We start from the raw sequence: 19,726 nt of genomic DNA, 5'->3' as shown, positions 1-19,726 counted from the left end.
TAAAAGTATCAAATATTTTGAGCTTTTTAAGAGTAAAGCACCCTGTAATTACACAGCGGGTGTGGCTTTTATTCCTGTGATGTAAGCTGTGACACTTTTTCCCTTTCTTTGGGGTGTGTAGTAATAATTTTGAAATACTTTCTGAAGTTGATAAACTTTTAAAGTTGAACAGGGCAGTCTAAGGCCTGTTTGATTTCATGTATGTTTTGATACAATTTGGTAGCATTGCTCCGTGAAGGTAGGAAACAATAGGGACTTTAAAAAATGCATTTATGGTTGCTATTATCAGTATTTACTTAGGCTATCAAAAGAAATCCTAGTGCAATATTTAAAAGACAGTATTTAACCATTCAAAGCATATTTTTATGTTATTCTTCCTTTTTATCTCTTTATATAGCCACTGTTTTCTTTTGTGTATTTAAAATTCTGCATGGGGGCGCCTGGGTGGCTCAGTCATTGAGTGTCTGCCTTCAGCTCAGGTCATGATCCCAGCGTCCTGGGATCCAGCCCCGCATTGGGCTCCCTGCTCCGCGGGAAGCCTGCTTCTCCCTCTCCCACTCCCCCTGCTTGTGTTCCCCCTCTCGCTGTCTCTCTGTCTGTCAAATAAAATCTTTAAAAAAAAATAAATTCTGCATGTATTTTTTCATTGTTTATCACTCTTAGACATTTCTCTTAGTTTGCTTATAGATCTTAAATTTTGTCAACATTGCCTGTCTCCCTTACGTGTTGTTAGTTATCTGAACCTCTTTTTCTTTTACTGGCTATTTCCTGAGATCTTAAAGCAGTTAGTATTATTGTTTAATTAAAAAACTCAGTTATTTGGAAACTCCTTAATAAGAATTTTTGATTTGAAACAACTGTTAAGGCATTTGGTAGGTAAAACAGCTACTAAGTCCATGTGAAGAGGCAAAAGTTGTAGTTGTATTAATTAGGGTACAAGTTAGGATGCCGAATGAAGAGATTTCAGAATGAAGTGCCTTAAATGACAATCCAGAGGTGGTTAGTCCAGGCAGGGCGGCTCTGCTGCACGTGGTCATTCAGGGACCCAGATCCTTCTCTCTTGTTACCTTACCATTCCCTAAAGTGGTGTCCTTGTTTGCATGTCAGAACTGGTTGTCTGCCATATTCACATTCCAAACCATAGCAAGGAGGAAAGAGAAAATCTTTAAAAAGAGGCCCACGGATTGCACATATAACTTCTGCTCATATTCCTCTGACTCAGGCTAATCATTTGGCACGTGAAGCTGCTAAGGAACTGGGAAATGTGGTCTGCAGTTGTGTGGCCATGGACCTAGCTAGAATTTAGGAGGATTTATTTATTTATTTATTTATTTATTAAGATTTTATTTTATTTTATTTTTTTTTAAAGATTTTATTTATTTATTTGTTAGAGAGAGAGACAGCGAGAGAGGGAACACAAGCAGGGGGAGTGGGAAAGGGAGAAGCAGGCTTCCTGCCGAGCCGGGAGCCCGACATGGGACTCGATCCCGGGACTCCAGGATCATGACCTGAGCCGAAGGCAGTCGCTTAACCAACTGAGCCACCCAGGCGCCCCTAAGATTTTATTTTTAAGTCATCTCCACACCCAGCATGGGGCTTGAACTCACAACCCCGAGATAAGAGTTGTACGCTCTACCAAATGAGCCAGTCAGGTGCCCCAGGAGGCTTTATTATTAAAAAAAATAAGAGAATATATATTGGGGTGGAGGGAAAGGTGGGGGCATAGCCAGTGTTTTTGCCACGTAGGTGAAAACAGAGAAACTAGGGAGAGATAGAAAGGGAAATTTGCTTTTGATCTGAAGTCTGAATTCCGACTTGTAAGTAAACTAAAGTTACAATTTTTAAAAATTACTGAGAAGAAAAGTCTGAGAAATACTTATTTTGGTATTAAGTTGAATAATTTCAGTCAATGGGGAAATGTACTGGCATGTAACAAACTTTAAACTGAAAAAATAACTTTTTATGTTTTTTAGGTTTTACACATCTATAAGTAGACTTCTGGAGCTCTGCCAGCCAACTCAATGGCGTCCTCTACTACTGTGCCTCTAGGATTTCACTATGAAACGAAGTATGTTGTTCTCAGCTACTTGGGACTCCTCTCTCAGGAGAAGCTACAAGAGCAACATCTTTCCTCGCCCCAAGGTATTGTCTTTGACTCATGGTGGTTATATTAAGTGGTAGTAATTACTTCAAATATAAAAATACATATATCTACATAATTTGTATCTGTGGTTATAAGATCAAATAATACTAATAATCTTTTAAAGAATAACCCCTCACCCCATCCCTTCCCACCCCCTGATCCATGCCCACATAAGACTTTTAAGGCATTTTAAGGGTCTGGTAATTTAAATGAGTGCTGTTGGTACATGTAAAAATGTACTAAGCACATGTAAATAAATGGAATTCTGTCTTTCTCTAGAAATTTCATCCTTGGGGCTCCTGGGTGGCTCAGTCTGTTAAGCGTCTGCCTTCGGCTCAGGTCATGATCTCTGGGTCCTGGGATCGAGCCCCACGTTGGGCTCCCTGCTCAGCGGGAAGTCTGCTTCTCCTTCTGCCTCTGCCTCTCCCCACTGCTTGTGCTGGAGCTCTCTTTCTCTCTCTCAAATAAATAAATAAAAGCCTTTTTTTTTTTTTTAAGATTTTATTTATTTGTTTGACACAGAGAGAGAGACAGCGAGAGAGGGAACACAAGCAGGGGGAGTGGGAGAGGGAGAAGCAGGCTTCCTGCTGAGCAGGGAACCCCATGCGGGGCTCAATCCCAGGACCCTGGGATCATGACCTGAGCCGAAGGCAGACGCTTAACAACTGAGCCACCCAGGCGCCCCAATAAATAAAAGCTTTTAAAAAAATTTCATGCTTAACAAGACAGAGATTGGAATTACATAATTGTTTTATTTTATTTTTTTATCACTATTATTTTTTAAAGATTTTATTTGTCAGAGGGAGAGAGAGCACAAGCAGGGGGAGCAGCAGGCAGAGGGAGAAGCACGCTCCCCACTGAGCAGGGAGCCCCGATGCAGGACTCGATCCCAGGACCCTGGGATCATGACCTGAGCCAAAGGCAGACCCAGGCGTCCCTACATAATTATTTTAAAAGTTAAGTTTCTTGAATTGACTTTTCTCAAGGATATTAGATTTAAACAATGGATTTATATATCTGATAGACTTTTTAAAAAATATTTTAACTTCTAGATTTATTTATTTATTAGAGTGTGAGAGTGCACACATGTGCATGGGGGGGGGTGGGAGGTCAGGGGTGGCAGAGGGAGAGCAAGAGAATCTTAAGTAGCCTCTGCACTGATCTTGGGGGCTTGATCCCACGACCCTGAGATCAAGACCTGAGCCGAAATCAAGAGTCCAATGCTTAACCAGCTGAGCCATGCAGTCTCCCTATATCTGATAGACTTAAGAGAGTTTCTAGCATTTTTTTTGTATTGTGAAGTTGGATATGTTTTTCTGTAAATAGTTTACCGAATGAAGGTTAAAACAGTTACTGGAGTCTAAATTTGTTTTCTTTATTAAGATGTAATATCATCATAAATATTCTTATCTATTGGTTTCTACTGCAGCTATGGGGGTGGTTCTTATCTATTTGCTTCCATTCTAGCTCAAAAAAGAATTCAGAAATGATGGAATCCAGTAGTCATTCTGACAGTAGGGATGACAAAAGGTGTCCTCATATTGCTAATTTAAATACTTAAATGGTGACTAACTGGTGTGTTCTGGTTTGTTCGTTTGTTTTTAAGAGAGCACGTGCATGCAGTGGGGAGTGGAGGGAAGGGGCAGAGGGAGAGGAAGAGAGAATCTTGAGCATGCTACACGCCAAGCATGGAGCCTGCCTCAGGGCTCAATCCTAGGACCCTGAGATCATGACCTGAGCCGAAATTGAGTGTTGAACGCTTAACCGATTGAGCCACCCAGGTGCACCCTGCTGTATTCTGTTTTTAAATATTGAATCATATTTTAAGTACACCAAGATAGGTTGCTATTTTAATAAAATTACATCAAAATAACTTTTTTTTTTTAGATTTTTATTTATTTACTAGAAAGAGAGAGCAGGAGCGAGCTCAAGTAGGGGGAGCAGCAGAGAGATAGGGAGAAGCAGGCTCCCTGCTGAGCAGGGAGCCTGATGCAGGGCCTGATCCCAGGACCCTGGGAACATGACCTGAGCTGAAGGCAGATGCTTAACCGACTGAGCCACCCAGGTACCCCGGCAAAATAACTTTAAAAACTCCTAAGAGATACCAATTATTTAATTTATCATTTATTTATTTATTTTTAAAGATTTTATGTATTTATTTTATTTTATTTATTTATTTATTTATTTTTTAAAGATTTTATTTATTTATTTGACAGAGACAGACAGCCAGAGAGAGAACACAAGCAGGGTAAGTGGGAGAGAGAGAAGCAGGCTTCCCGCCAAGCAGGTAGCCCAATGCAGGGCTCGATCCCAGGACGCGGGGATCATGACCCGAGCCGAAGGCAGACGCCTAACGACTGAGCCACCCAGGCGCCCCAAGATGTATTTATTTGAAAAAGAGAGAGAGAGTGGGCACAAGCAGGGGGAGTGGCAGGCAGAAGGAGAGGGAGAAGCAGGCTCCCTGCTGAGCAAGGAGTCCGATGCAGGGCTCGAACCCAGGACCCTAGGATCATGACCTGAGCCAAAGGCAGATGCTTAATTGACTGAGCCAGCCAGACACCCCTAATTTATAATTTATAACCAAACTTACAGAACATATTTTACTTTCTTCTTTTTTTTTAGTTTAAGCTTTATTCATTTATTTTAGAGAGAGAGACAGTGAGTGGGGGGAAGGGCAGAGGGAGAGAGAGAGAAGCCAACTCCCTGATGAGTGTGGAGCCTGATGCGGGGCTCAGGCCCACGACACCGAGATCATGACCTGAGCCAAAATCAAGGGCTGCATGCTCAACCTACTGAGCCACCCAGCTGCTCCTTATTTTCTTATTTTCTAATCTTTGTCAATATACATAGTTTTTACATAGTTATAATCAATTATTTGTGATTTTATTTCACTGGTTTTTTTTTAAAGATTTTATTTATTTGAGAGAGAAAGAGAGAGAACACACTCTCAAGAGCACAAGCAGCAGGGAGGGGCAGAGGGAAAGGGAAAAGCAGTCTCCCACTGAGCAGGGAGCCCGATGCGGGGCTCAATCCCATGACCCTGAGATCACGACCTGAGCTGAAACCAAGAGTTAGACACTCAACCGACTGCGCCACCCAGGCGCCCCTAAAGATTTTATTTTTAAGCAATCTCTATACCTAACATGGGGCTCGAACTCACAACCCGAGATCAAGGTCGCATGCTCTACTGACTGAGCCAGCCAGGTACCCCTGTTTCTAGTTCTTTTAAAAATCAGTAGCACTGGGGCGCCTGGGTGGCTCAGTCGTTAAGTGTCTGCCTTCGGCTCAGGTCATGATCCCAGGGTCCTGGGATCGAGCTCCATATCGGGCTCCCTGCTCGGCGGGAAGCCTGCTTCTCCCTCTCCCACTCCCCCTGCTTGTGTTCCCTCTCTCGCTGTGTCTCTCTCTGTCAAATAAATAAAATCTTTAAAAAATATATAAATAAAAATCAGTAGCACTGCTATAAAATTTTTGGTTTACCATAAAAACCTTTTCACCTAGGTCACTAACACTGGTAGTAGGACTTTCATTGAAAATAAAATCTAAAAAAAAAAAAAAGTGCTTTTATATATTGACTTTATTTTTTCATTTATTTACTTTTCCTAAATCATCTAGAGTCAAACTAGTGGATCAAAGAGTAATAATATTTTTATGAGGAGCTTGTCATTTAAAATAAATATGTGATGGGGTGCCTCGTTGGCTCAGTCAGTTAAGCGTCTGACTCTTGATTTCAGCTGAGGTCATGGTCTCAGGGTTGTTCTCTCTCTCCCTCTCCTGCCCCTCCCCATTCCTCTCTCTCTCTCTTTCAAAAGCAAAATTAAAAAAATTAAAATTAAATATGTGGCCTCTAAATTGTCAACCATAGCATATCTTTTTTTTACACATTGTTTTAAAAATTAGTTATAACTTCTGAAAGTGCTGGATTCCATTGTTTTAAGACTCAGGTATTTAGACTCAGTGGACATGTACCATGGATTTATAGGGAGTCCAACCAAGTAGTTGTGTTGATAGTGATTAATGTATAAATGGTTAGTGCACCTGAGGTAGGAATTATATCCGGACCTACCAGCATTTTGCTTTGGGACGAAGATTCCAGGAATTAATTTTATGAAACACATGTGGTTTTTATTTATTCATTTATTTGTGAGAGAGAGAGCACAAGCGAGTGTGGGGAGGGGCAGAAGGGGAGGGAAAGAGACAAAGCAGACTCTGCGCTGAGTGTGGAGTCCAATTAGGGGCTTGATCCCAGGACTCTGAATTCACCACCTGAGTTGAAACCAAGAGTTGGATGCTCAACTGACTGAGCCACCCAGGCACCCCTGAAGCACATGTGGTTTTTATACTTTAACCTCCTAGAACTCCATAGATGCCAAAACTGGATATTAAGACTCACTAGATTAGAGCAAGATAATGTATTACTACTCCAGCCTAGGAAACACTAGGAGTGTTACATGATAGCACTGGTTCACCCTGCCTCTAACTACTATGGGGTAATATGATGAGCCCACCTGATGGCATTTTATGTAGTGGGTTGTACTGCAGCTGAGGAAGCCAGTACTAAGGGCTTAGCACCTTTTGTAGCAAAACAGTAAGCAAACCAGTGACCCTGTTTGAAAGAGTGAGCAGTTACTTTGTGGTCATTTTGACCTACCAAATTGCCTTCATTACTAGTTATAAAAATGGCTTAGAGTCAGAGGATAGTTAGGCCTTCAGTTTGCCATACTCAGCAAGGACATATGGGGATGCTTGGGATTCATTGCAGGCCATTGCTCCCAACAGTCTACCCTTCAAAATTAGATGCAGATGTTCATTGAAATCCATTCAGTTTGTTTCGTATAACACTTGATTAAGGTGATTATAAACAGAATCCCAGTTAGCAGGGTGAAGCCATTCTGCAGTGTTGATCTCAGCCATCCGCCTCAGGATCTCAGATTCAGCTAAGTGAGTAAGTCCCAGAGGGGACTAGTAGGTATTTTCAGATAACCATTTAGTTTCCTTTCCTTAGCATGTATGGATTGTTCCATCTAAGCAGTAGTGTTAATCCAACTCAGTAGGAGGTGTTGGCAACCACACATACTCCTCCCTGTTCAGCCAGAATATGGTCCAAGGCCAGTCTTGTACCCAATATAATCCATGCAGGGGCATTTAGACAAATATCTGCTGATGTGCTCTAGGGCTTGTGACATCTCATTGCTGTGGTAGCTAAAGTTAAGGATACGGTATTGATTATTTGTGGGGCATGAACTCCATTATCAGGGCACAATACTTGTTCTGCTATATGGAACCAGGAGTCAGAGTATCACTGGGTAGGACAGCCTTCTTTACCTGGGGACCCAACAAGGAGAATGCAGTCCAAGGAGCAGTGTCATTTACTCTCAGGAACATTATCGATGGCGGGGTTAGCAAGCAGTAGACCTTGTAATTTTAGATTTAGTTATTAAGAAACATTTTTAAGTCTGCAGTGAAAAGTAATTTCCAGAGCTATTCATTATATTAAGAAAAGTTTGTCTCATTCTTGAGCTCAAAAAATTGCAGCAAAACACTTGCACTGCTTAGCATTGAACTAGTGATAGGGAATGTTAAGATTTTCAGCTTCTGGGGCGTCTGGGTGGCTCAGTTGATTAAGCATCTGCCTTTGGCCCAGATCATGATCCCAGGGTCCTGGGCTCGAGCCCCACATCAGACTCCTTGCTCAGCGGGGAGCGTGTTTCTCCCTCTCCCTCTGCTGCTGCTCCTTGTACTTGTGCTCTCTCTCTCTGTCAAATGAATAAATAAAATCTTTAAAAAAATTTTTTTGTTGTTATGTTAATCACCATACATTACATCATTAGTTTCTGATGTAGTGTTCCATGATTCATTGTTTGCGTATAGCACCCAGTGCTCCATGCAGAACGTGCCCTCTTTAATACCCATCACCAGGCTAACCCATCCTCCTACCCCCTTCCCCTCTAGAACCTTCAGTTTGTTTTTCAGAGTCCATCGTCTCTCATGGTTCGTCTCCCCCTCCGATTTCCCCCCCTTCATTCTTCCCCTCCTGCTATCTTCTTCTTCTTCTTCTTTTTTTTTTCCCAGAGGTACAGATCTGAGATTCAACAGTCTTGCACAATTCACAGCGCTCACCATAGCACATACCCTCCCCAATGTCTATCACCCAGCCACCCCATCCCTCCTACCCCCCACCACTCCAGCAACCCTCAGTTTGTTTTCTGAGATTAAGAATTCCTCATATCAGTGAGGTCAAATGATACATGCCTTTCTCTGATTGACTTATTTCGCTCAGCATAATACCCTCCAGTTTGATCCACGTCGTTGCAAATGGCAAGATTTCATTCCTTATGATGGCTGCATACTATTCCATTGTATATATACATATACCACATCTTCTTTATCCATTCATCTGTCAATGGACATCTTGGCCCTTTCCATAGTTTGGCTATTGTGGACATTGCTGCTATAAACATCGGGGTGCATGTACCCCTTTGCATCACTACATTTGTATCTTTGGGGTAAATACCCAGTAGTGCAATTGCTGGGTCGTAGGGCAGCTCTATTTTCAACTTTTTGAGGAACCTCCATACTGTTTTCCAGAGTGGCTGCACCAGCTTGCATTCCCACCAACAGTGTAGGAGGGTTCCCCTTTCTCCCCATCCCCGCCAACATCTGTCATTTCATGACTTGTTAATTTTAGCCATTCTGACTGGTGTGAGGTGGTAGCTCATTGAGGTTTTGACTTGGATTTCCCTGATGCCGAGCGATGTTGAGCACTTTTTCATGTGTCTGTTGGCCATTTGGATGTCTTCTTTGGAAAAATGTCTGTTCATGTCTTCTGCCCATTTCTTGATTGGATCATTTGTTCTTTGGGTGTTGAGTTTGATGAGTTCTTTATAGATTTTGGATACCAGCCCTTTATCTGGTATGTCATTTGCAAATATCATCTCCCATTCTGTCGGTTGTCTTTTGGTTTTGTTGACTGTTTCCTTTGCTGTGCAAAAGGTTTTTTATCTTGATGAAGTCCCAATAGTTCATTTTTGCCCTTGCTCCCCTTGCCTTTGGCGATGTTTCTAGGAAGAAGTTGCTGCGGCTGAGGTCGAAGAGGTTGCTGCCTGTGTTCTCCTCAAGGATTTTGATGGACTCCTGTCTCACATTTAGGTCTTTCAACCATTTTGAGTCTATTTTTGTGTGTGGTGTAAGGAAATGGTCCAGTTTCATTCTTCTGCATGTGGCTGTCCAATTTTCCCAACACCATTCATTGAAGAGACTGTCTTTTTTCCATTGGACATTCTTTCCTGCTTTGTCAAAGATTAGTTGACCATAGAGTTGAGGGTCCATTTCTGGGCTCTCTGTTCTGTTCCATTGATCTCTGTGTCTGTTTTTGTGCCAGTACCATACTGTCTTTGTAATAGAGCTTGAAGTCCGGAATTGTGATGCCACCAAGCTTTGTTTTGCTTTTTCAACATTCGTCTGGCTATTTGGGGTCTTTTCTGGTTCCATACAAAATTTAGGCTTATTTGTTCCATTTCTTTGAAAAAAGTGGATGGTATTTTGATGGGGATTGCATTGAATGTGTAGATTGCTCTAGGTAGCACTGACATCTTCACAATATTTGTTCTTCCAATCCATGAGCATGGAACGTTTTTCCATTTCTTTGTGTCTCCCTCAATTTCTCTCATGAGTATTTTATAGTTTTCTGAGTACAGATTCTTTGCCTCTTTGGTTAGATTTATTCCTAGGTATCTTATGGTTTTGGGTGCAATTGTACATGGGATTGACTCCTTAATTTGTCTTTCTTCTGTCTTGTTGTTGGTGTATAGGAATGCCACTGATTTCTGTGCATTGATTTTATATCCTGCCACTTTACTGAATTCCTGTGTGAGTTCTAGCAGTTTTGGGGTGGAGTCTCTTGGGTTTTCCACATAAAGTATCAGATCATCTGCAAAGAGTGAGAGTTTGACTTCTTCTTTGCCGATTTGGATGCCTTTTATTTATTTTTGTTGTCTGATTGCTGTGGCTAGGACCTCTAATGCTATGTTGAATAGCAGTGGTGATAGTGGACATCCCTGCCGTGCTCCTGACCTTAGGGGGAAAGCTCTCAGTTTTTCCCCATTGAGAATGATATTCGCTGTGGGTTTTTCATAGATGGCTTTTATGATGCTGAGGTATGTACCCTCTATCCCTATACTCTGAAGAGTTTTTTTTTTTTTTTTTTTAAGATTTTATTTATTTATTTGATAGAGACACAGCAAGAGAGGGAACACAATCAGGGGGAGTGGGAGAGAGAGAAGCAGGCTTCCCGCTGAGCAGGGAGCCCGATGTGGGGCTCGATCCCAGGACCCTGGGATCATGACCTGAGCCGAAGGCGACGCTTAACGACTGAGCCACCCAGCGCCCCTACTCTGAAGAGTTTTGATCAAGAAAGGATGCCGTACTTTGTCAAATGCTTTTTCTGTATCTATTGAGAGGATCATATGGTTCTTGTTCTTTCTTTTCTTAATGTATTGTATCACGTTGATTGATTTGCGGATGTTGAACCAACCTTGCAGCCCAGGGATAAATCCCACTTGGTCGTGGTGAATAATCCTTTTAATGTACTGTTGGATCTTAATGGCTAGTATTTTGGTGAGAATTTTTGCATCCATGTTCATCAAGGATATTGGTCTGTAATTCTCCTTTTTGATGGGGTCTTTGCCTGGTTTTGGGATCAAGGTAATGGTGGCCTCATAAAACGAGTTTGGAAGTTTTCCTTCCATTTCTATTTTTTGGAACAGTTTCAGAAGAATAGGTATTAATTCTTCTTGAAATGTTTGGTAGAATTCCCCTGGGAAGCCATCTGGCCCTGGGCTTTTGTTTGTTGGGCAATTTTTGATGACTGCTTCAACTTCCTTAGTGGTTATAGGTCTGTTCAGGTTTTCTATTTCTTCCTGGTTCAGTTTTGGTAGTTGATACATCTCTAGGAATGCATACATTTCTTCCAGATTATCTAATTTGCTGCCATATAGTTGCTCCTAATATGTTCTTATAATTGTTTGTATTTCTTTGGTGTTGGTTGTGATCTCTCCTCTTTCATTCATGATTTTGTTTATTTGGGTCATTTCTCTTTTCTTTTTGATAAGTCTGGCCTGGGGTTTATCAGTCTTGTTAATTCTTTCAAAGAACCAGCTCCTAGTTTCGTTGATCTGTTCTACTGTTCTTTTGGTTTCTATTTCATTGATTTCTGCTCTGATCTTTATTATTTCTCTTCTCCTGCTGGGTTTAGGCTTTATTTGCTGTTCTTTCTCCAGCTCCTTTAGGTGTAGGGTTAGGTTGTGTATTTGAGACCTTTCTTGTTTCTTGAGAATGGCTTGTATTGCTATATACTTTCCTCTTAGGACTGCCTTTGCTGCATGCCAAAGATTTTGAATAGTTGTGTTTTCATTTTCATTTGTTTCCATGAATTTTTTTAATTCTTCTTTAATTTTCTGGTTGACCCATTCATTCTTTAGTAGGATGCTCTTTAGCCTCCATGTATTTGAGTTCTTTCTGACTTTCCCATAAATAAAATCTTTAAAAAAAAAAAAAGATACTCAGCTTCTATTTTATTTATTTATTTATTTATTTATAAAGATTTTATTTATTTATTTGACAGAGGGGGAGAGAGAGAAAGAGTGCACAAGCACTGGGAGCGGCAGGCAGAGGGAGAAGCAGGCTCCTGGCTGAGCAGGGAGCCCGACACGGGGCTCTATCCCAGGACCCTGGGATCATGACCTGAGCCGAAGGCAGACGTTTAACCAATTGAGCCACGGATGCCCTCAGCTTCTATTTCTGACAAAAATTCATGGAACAAACAGTAATTAAGTCCTCCACAGCAAATAAAGTTCACTGTTGAAACTCCTGGTTCCTGGTGCACCTGGGTGGCTCAGTTGGTTAAGTGTTTGCCTTTGCTCAGGTCATGATTGATCCCAGGGTCTTGGGATCCAGCCCTGCATCGGGCTCCCTGTTCAGCAAGTGGTCTGCTCCCTCTCCCTCTGCCCCTTCTCCCTACTTGTGTTCTCTCTCCCTCTCTCAAATAAATAAATAAAATTTAAAAAAAAAAAGAAAAAAAAAAGAAACTCCTGGTTCCTTATCATGAGATAGATTCAGGTATTTTCCAGAGTACGTACTGCTGAATACTTCTGTGAATAACCATAAGTTTTGAATACTTTACATTTTCACAATCTCTGTCAAACTAATTTTGTCAAACGAATAAGCCTTGTTATGTGCCACACGTATTTTGCCATTATTGGTAACACATCTTAGCAGATTCCACTTTTGGTTATAGTGAAGTAGTGTTTTCTCAATGTTTTAGAAAATATTCTCACCCGTAATTATTCTGTGTAGGCATGGCAGTTCTTTAGTCACTTCAAACTCGGCATGGACTCCTTCAATAAAGAACAGCTGAGGAGTTTCAGACAAGTGTCAGGGCATCAAGAGCCAAAGAAAACCACTCAAAATTGTTTGCCTTGTATTTCAATTGACTATTGATGTTGTTCCCATTGTCCTCAACTCCTTGAGCAACTGTTCTCTCCAAAAGACTAATAATCTTAAACTTTTTTTTTTATAACATGTCTCTTTAGGGGCTTTAGCTGAACACAGTTTAATTAACTTGACATCAGTAAATGGCTTTCTTTGCATGGCTGACAGCTGAGCCGTGGAAACTTAACTTTGGTTGCAGCCTCATTTTCATTTTTTATTTTTATGAAGAAATTCTATGATAAAAAGTTCCATTTTAAATTTTCTCATTTTTCTGACTTGCTTTCCTGTGAGTTGGGAATACTCTGATGAGTCTGGTAATATCAGTGTATATTGTGTGCTTCTAGTATAGTTATAATGTCATTGCATAGTAAGTATGATACTTTGCCATCTAATTTGATAACAAAATAATCCTTAAAAGCAGGATATTCAAAGTCCACTTTTTTATGCACGGGTAAATAAAAGTTGTGGTATATTGTGCCACTGCAGTATGTAATGTGCTATGCAACAGTGTGAAGCTGTGAGGACACCCCACACAGACTCTGTCGCAACCATGCATTTCTGCCATTGTAGCACAAAGCAACCACAGATAATACATGAACGAGTATGGCTATATTCCAGGTAAATTTTATTTATAGGGACTGAATTTCCTATAATTTTTATGTCATAAAATATTAATCTTTTTATTTTTTTCAATCATTTAAAGATGTAAAAATCATTCTTGGCTCATGGGCTATAGAAAAACATGCACATCTGGCCCACGGGTTATAGTTTGCTGACACCTGATATCAGTGCGGGGAACCTTATTTTTCTCATTATTATCAAGGAGCACAATGCATTTATGCACAAAACTAAATGCTGTTATTGTTTATCTTAAGCCCAGGTCTATGTCCTTGTCACTTCCATTCTTTAATCATATTTCTTTTTTTATTAAAATGTTTTAATATATATGAAAGTATTTAGAAAAGTAAAAAAAAAAAGAAAGTAAGAAGAAAAATTCTATAATCCAGTAATTAAAATGATGAAATGTTAACATTTTTTCCCATTTATATAGGAACATATAAATTTGCATTTATGGTTTTTAAAAATGAGGTGGTACATATGCCATTTGGTAACATTTTAAAAATTAACGTATTTAGGGGCACTTGGGTGGCTCAGTTGGTTAAGTGTCTGCCTTTGGCTCAGGTCATGATCTCGGGGTCCTGGGATCCAGCCCCATGTCGGGGCTCAGCGGGGAGTCTCCTTCTCCTTGTCACCCTCCCTCTGTGCTTCCCCTCTCTCTCTGTCTCTCAAATAAATAAATAAAATATTTTTTTAAAAAAAATAAATAAAAATTAACAACATATTTGAACATCTGTCCATGTTTCAATAAATAAATATCTGTAGTCTCCTGCTTTAGGACATTTAGGGTATTCAGCAGCCTTCTTTGGAATGGGCACATGACAGTCCTTCAGAGAGCTCACAAATTCCTTAAACCTTTTCCTTTTCAGTTTCCAGTTTCATTTACTTTTCCAAAACCTTCTTCTGATTAGTTATAGCCTGATACGTTTAGAAAAATACTATGTAATAGAACTTTGTGCAGTGATGAACATGTTCTGTATCTGCTCTGTCCGATATTGTAGTCACAAGTCACAGGAGATAGTTGAATACTTGAAATATGACTAGTGTGAGTAAGGAACTGAATTTTTAACTTTATTTAATTTCTACTTAAACTTAAAAAACCTGCATGTGGCTAGTGACTAGTGAATATTAGACACCCAGGTCTAGAAGTCAGGTTTTTATTTTCCCCTCTAAGCCAGCCCCTGTGTTTACAATAATTTGTTCACAATACCCCAGGCTTGAAACATAGAAGTCAATTCTTTTTTTTTTTTTTTAAGATTTTATTTAAAGATAAATATTTATTTATTTATTTATTTATTTATTTATTTGACAGAGAGAGACACAGTGAGAGAGGGAACACAAGCCGGGGGAGTGGGAGAGGGAGAAGCAGGCTTCCTGCCGAGCAGGGAGCCCGATGCGGGGCTCGATACCAGGACCCTGAGATCATGACCTGAGCTGAAGTTAGACGCTTAACGACTGAGCCACCCAGGTGCCCCTAGAAGTCATTCTTTAGCTCTTTTCTTCGCTTCCTGCCCTCTCTTTCTTTTTCTTTTTCTTTGTTTAGTAATCTCTACACCCAGCCTGGCGCTTGAACTCACAATCTCGAAATCAAGAGTCACATGCTCTACTGATTGAGCCAGCCAGGGACTCCTCTTTCCCTCTTTCTTTGTCAGCTGTTACCAACTGTCCCAATTTTGTGATGATTCTCCCATTATCCTACAGGTCCTGCCTCAAATTATTGCAAGTGTCTCCTAATTTTTCTCCTTCACTTTATGTCTTCCCCATCATGCATTTTGCATGCTACAAGCATATTGAGCTTCCTAACATTGCCTCTTATATTGGAAACCCACAGTTATTCTCTTCCCCTAAGGCTACTTTACAAAACTTTCATTGGTTTCTATGATCTGGTCATTGCATCTGATGTCTCTTACCGTTTTGTATTTTATTTTATTTTAATTTTTATCTTTATTTTAATTTTTAGAGAGAGCTTGAGAGCCAAGGGGGAGGGGCAGAGGGAATCTTAAGTAGGGGGAAGAGAGAATCTTAAGCAGGCTCCACACCCAGAGGGCTCCATCTCACGACCCTGAGTTCATAACCTGAGCCGAAATCAAGAGTTGGACACTTAAAACGACTGAGCCACCCAGACACCCATACTGTCTTGTATTTTATTTTATTTTATTATTATTATTTTTAAAATTTATTTATTAGAGAGAGATAGAGCAGGAACACAAGCAGGGGGAGTGGGAGAGGGAGAAGCAGGCTTCCCGTGGAGCAGGGAGCCCGAAGTGGGACTCGATCCCAGGACCCTGGGATCATGACCCGAGCCGAAGGCAGACGCTTAACCATCTGAGCCACCCAGGTGCCCCTGTCTTGTATTTTAAACAAACCATGCTTATGCCTCAAACTGCTGCTCTAGAATGGTAGACTCCTGTGATAGCTATTACTAATGTTCACCCATATGTAATTTTTTTTTTTTTTAAAAGATTTTATTTATTTATTTGAGAGAGAATGAGATAGAGAGCATGAGAGGGGGGGAGGGTCAGAGGGAGAAGCAGACTCCCTGCTGAGCAGGGAGCCCGATGCGGGACTCGATCCCGGGACTCCAGGATCATGACCTGAGCCGAAGGCAGTTGCCCAACCAACTGAGCCACCCAGGCGCCCCCACCCATATGTAATTCTTATCTCCTTACCAGGAGCATGGGAACATTGCATTTAGGCAGGGCCATGTGACTGGTCCTAGCCATTGAAATATGAGTGGTGTGATTTATGTCCCTTCTAGGCTGTGGCATTTAAGAAGAAAGACTAACTTCTTAGAGGGAAAAATTAGGTTCTTATTGCTGTCTTTGCTGCTTTGCTATCCCATTTGTTATCTAAAATGTGATATAAAGCTTATTCTCATGCCATGTTATTATAAATAGGATCTGTGGTAGCATCCATTGGTGTAATGTGGGTAGGGTTTGGTTTCAAGTTCATGAAGCAGTAAGCGTGAGAAGGAGAGGTTAAGGGAGGTGACCCAGTTCATGATGCAAGATTTTTGTCACATTGAATGTTTTTCATTTTTTCCTGAGTCATGTGCTGATTATAGACTTTTCCATAAATAGTTAACTCTACACTTTCCCAGAACTAGCCAGCTCTTCCAGACAGTGTTAGTTTGTGCTGAATATAGTCAACCCTGTTCTGGATTATATACTCTGACTAGTAGAAGTCTTGCTGAATTGCATATTTGATGTCAAATAATAACTTCTATTATGCACAGTTTTGCATTTATTAAGATAGAGCACCTTGTTGCTGAAGTAATTAATACGGATTTATTAATAAGACATTTCTTTTTTAAGTTAGAAAGGAGAGTAAGTTCATCTGTTAGTAAAGTGACTATCAAATACATGTAGCTGTGCTACTGGTTTGTTATTCACTCAACCATTAAGCAGTCACTCCCCATGTTTCCCTCTTCCCTTCAGCCCCAGGCAACCACTATTCTACTTTCTGTCTCTGAATTTAACTCTTCTAGGCACCTCATTTGAGTGGAATCAAATAATATTTGTTCTTTTGGGTCTGACTTATTTCACTTAGCATAATGTCTTTTTTTTTTTTTTTAAGATTTTATTTATTTATTTGAGAGAGCGAGAATGAGAGAGAGAGAGAGCACATGAGAGGGGGGAGGGTCAGAGGGAGAAGCAGACTCCCTGCTGAGCAGGGAGCCCGATGTGGGACTCGATCCCAGGACTCCAGGATCATGACCTGAGCCGAAGGCAGTCGCTTAACCAACTGAGCCACCCAGGTGCCCCTTAGCATAATGTCTTTAGGGTTCATCCATGCTATAGCATGTATCAGAATTTCATTCCTTTTTTTTTTTTTAAGATTTTATTTATTTATTTGATAGAGAATGAGAGACAGAGAGCATGAGAGGGAGGAGGGTCAGAGGGAGAAGCAGACTCCCTGCTGAGCAGGGAGCCCGATGCGGGACTCGATCCCGGGACTCCAGGATCATGACCTGAGCCAAAGGCAGTTGCTTAACCAACTGAGCCACCCAGGCGCCCTCATTCCTTTTTTTTTTAAGTAATCTCTGTGCCCAACATGGGGCTTAATGTCATGACCCTGAGATTGAGAGTCACATGCTCTACCGACTGAGCCAGCCAGGCCCCTCATTCCTTTTTTAAGGCTGAAAAATTTTTTTTTTTTTTTTTTTAAGATTTTATTTATTTATTTGACAGAGAGAGAGCACAAGTAGGCAGAGTGGTAGACAGAGGGAGAAGGAGAAGCAGGCTCCCTGCTGAGCAGGGAGCCCGATGCGGGGCTCGATCCTAGCACCCTGGGATCATGACCTGAGCTGAAGGCAGACGCTTAATGACTGAGCCACCCAGGCGCCCCAAGGCTGAATAATATTCTAACGTATGCATGTCACACATTTTGCTTATCCATTCATCTGCTGATGGACATTTGGGTTATTTCTCCCTTTTGGCTATTGTGAATAATGCTGCTGTAAACATTGGTGTTACAAACATCTATTTGAGTCTCTGCTTTCAGTTCTTGTGGGTATATACTCAGGTGTAGGTTTGCTGGATCACATGGTAATTCTACGTTTAATTTTTGGAAGAACTGCCTTACTTTTTTCCACAGTAGCTGCATCATTTTATATTCCCATCTGCAATACACAAGGGTTCCAATTTCTCTACATCCTCACCAATACTTGTTCTCTGTTTTATGGTTTTGTTTTATAGTAGCCATCCTAATGGGTGTGAAGTGTGGTGTCTCATTGTGACAGCTCATTTCTTTTATTGCTGAATAATATTCCATTGTAGGGATGTACCATAGTTTGTTTCTCCATTCACCTATTGAAGAACATCTTGATTGCTTCCATGTTTTGACAATTATGAATAAAGTTGTTTTATTTTTATTTATTTATTTATTTATTTATTTATTTATTTTTAAAGATTTTATTTATTTATTTATTTGACAGAGAGAGACACAGCCAGAGAGGGAACACAAGCAGGGGCAGTGGGAGAGGGAGAAGCAGGCGTCCCACTGAGCAGGGAGCCGGATGCGGGGCTTGATCCCAGGACCCTGGGACTATGGCCTGAGCCGAAGGCAGACGCTTAATGACTGAGCCACCCAGGCGCCCCAATAAAGTTGTTTTAAACATTCATGTGCCAGTTTTTGTGTTGATAGAAGTTTTCATCTCATTTGGGTAAATACCAAGGAGCATGATTGCTAGATCATATGGTAAGACTATCTTTAGTTGTAACAAACTACCAAGCTGTCTTCCACAGTGGTTGTATCATTTTGGGTTTCTACCAGCAATGTATGAGGGTTCCAGTTTCTCTCTGTCTTTGCCAAACTTGCTATCATTGCTGTTTTTGATTATAGCTACTCTAGTGGGTGTGTGGTGGTATCTCACTATGTTTTTAATTTTCATTTCCCTAATGCTAATGATGTTGAACATCTTTTCCTGTGCTTATTGGTCATTTGCATATCTTTGGAGAAATGTCTATTCTTATCCTTTGCCCTTTTTTGATTGGGTTATTTGTCTTTCTATTGTTGAGCTATAAGAATTCTTTATTTTTATATTTTTTAAAGATTTTATTTATTTTATTTGCCAGAGAGAGAGAGAGCACAAGCTGGGGGAGCAGGAGGAAGAGGGAGAATCAGGATCCCTGCTGAGCAGGGAGCTGGACACGGGGCTCCATCCCAGGACTCTGGGATCGTGACCTGAGCTGAAGGCAGACGCTTCACCGACTGAGGCACCCAGGTGCCCTTAAGAATTCTTTATGTATTTTAGATACCAGACCCTTATCAGATACATGATTTCAGATATTCTCTTTCATTCTGTTGTTTGTGTTGGTAGTGTACTTTGATATACATTTTTAATTTTTATGAAGTCCAGTTTATCTGTGTTTTCTTTGATTTCTTATGATTTTGGTGTCATATCTAAGAAGCCATTACTTAATCCAGAGTCATGCACATTTTCACCTATGTTTCCTTTTAAGAGTTTTATAGTTTTAGCTTTTAAATTTAGATCTTTGTTAGGGGTGCCTGGCTGGCTTGGTTGGTGGAGTGTGCAACTCTTGATCTCGGTGTTGTGCGTTCAAGTCCTGTGTTGGGTGTAGAGATTACTTAAAAAAAAACTTTAAAAAATTTTAGATCTTTGATCCATTTTGAACTAATTTTTGTATATGCTGTGAAGTAGGCATGTAGATTCATTATTTTGCATGGGAATATGCAGTTCTCCCAGCACCATTTGTTGAAAAGTTTCTTCATTCCCCTGTTGAATGGTCTTGGTTCCCTTGTCAAAAATCAATTGACCTTAAGGGCACCTGGGTGGCTCAGTTGGTTAAGCAACTGCCTTCAGCTCAGGTCATGATCATGGAGTCCCAGGATCGAGTCCCGCATTGGGCTCCCTGCTCAGCAGGGAGTCTGCTTCTCCCTCTGACTTTCCCCCCTTTCATGCTCTCTCTCTCTCATTCTCTCTCTCTCAAATAAATAAATAAAATCTTTTAAAAA

The 19,726-nt window shown here is 40.7% G+C and overlaps 1 protein-coding gene across 4 annotated transcripts in view; it reads left to right on the top strand.

Annotated features, from left to right (window-relative positions):
- BCL2L13 (BCL2 like 13) overlaps positions 1–19,726 on the top strand; it is an 89,161-nt gene that overhangs the window by 8,563 nt on the left and 60,872 nt on the right. For all 4 annotated transcript variants that reach the window (XM_078075400.1, XM_078075403.1, XM_078075402.1 and 1 more), the window contains exon 2: positions 1,974–2,142. In XM_078075400.1, the coding sequence (XP_077931526.1) occupies positions 2,022–2,142 (121 nt within the window). In that variant the 5' untranslated portion in view covers positions 1,974–2,021. The remainder of the gene's footprint in view (positions 1–1,973; positions 2,143–19,726) is intronic.

This window comes from Halichoerus grypus, chromosome 6 (genome assembly GCF_964656455.1).
Source record: "Halichoerus grypus chromosome 6, mHalGry1.hap1.1, whole genome shotgun sequence".
Lineage (NCBI taxonomy): Eukaryota > Metazoa > Chordata > Mammalia > Carnivora > Phocidae > Halichoerus > Halichoerus grypus.
The sequence above is the reverse complement of the archived record's forward strand: the minus strand, read 5'-3'. Positions and strand labels throughout refer to the sequence as shown.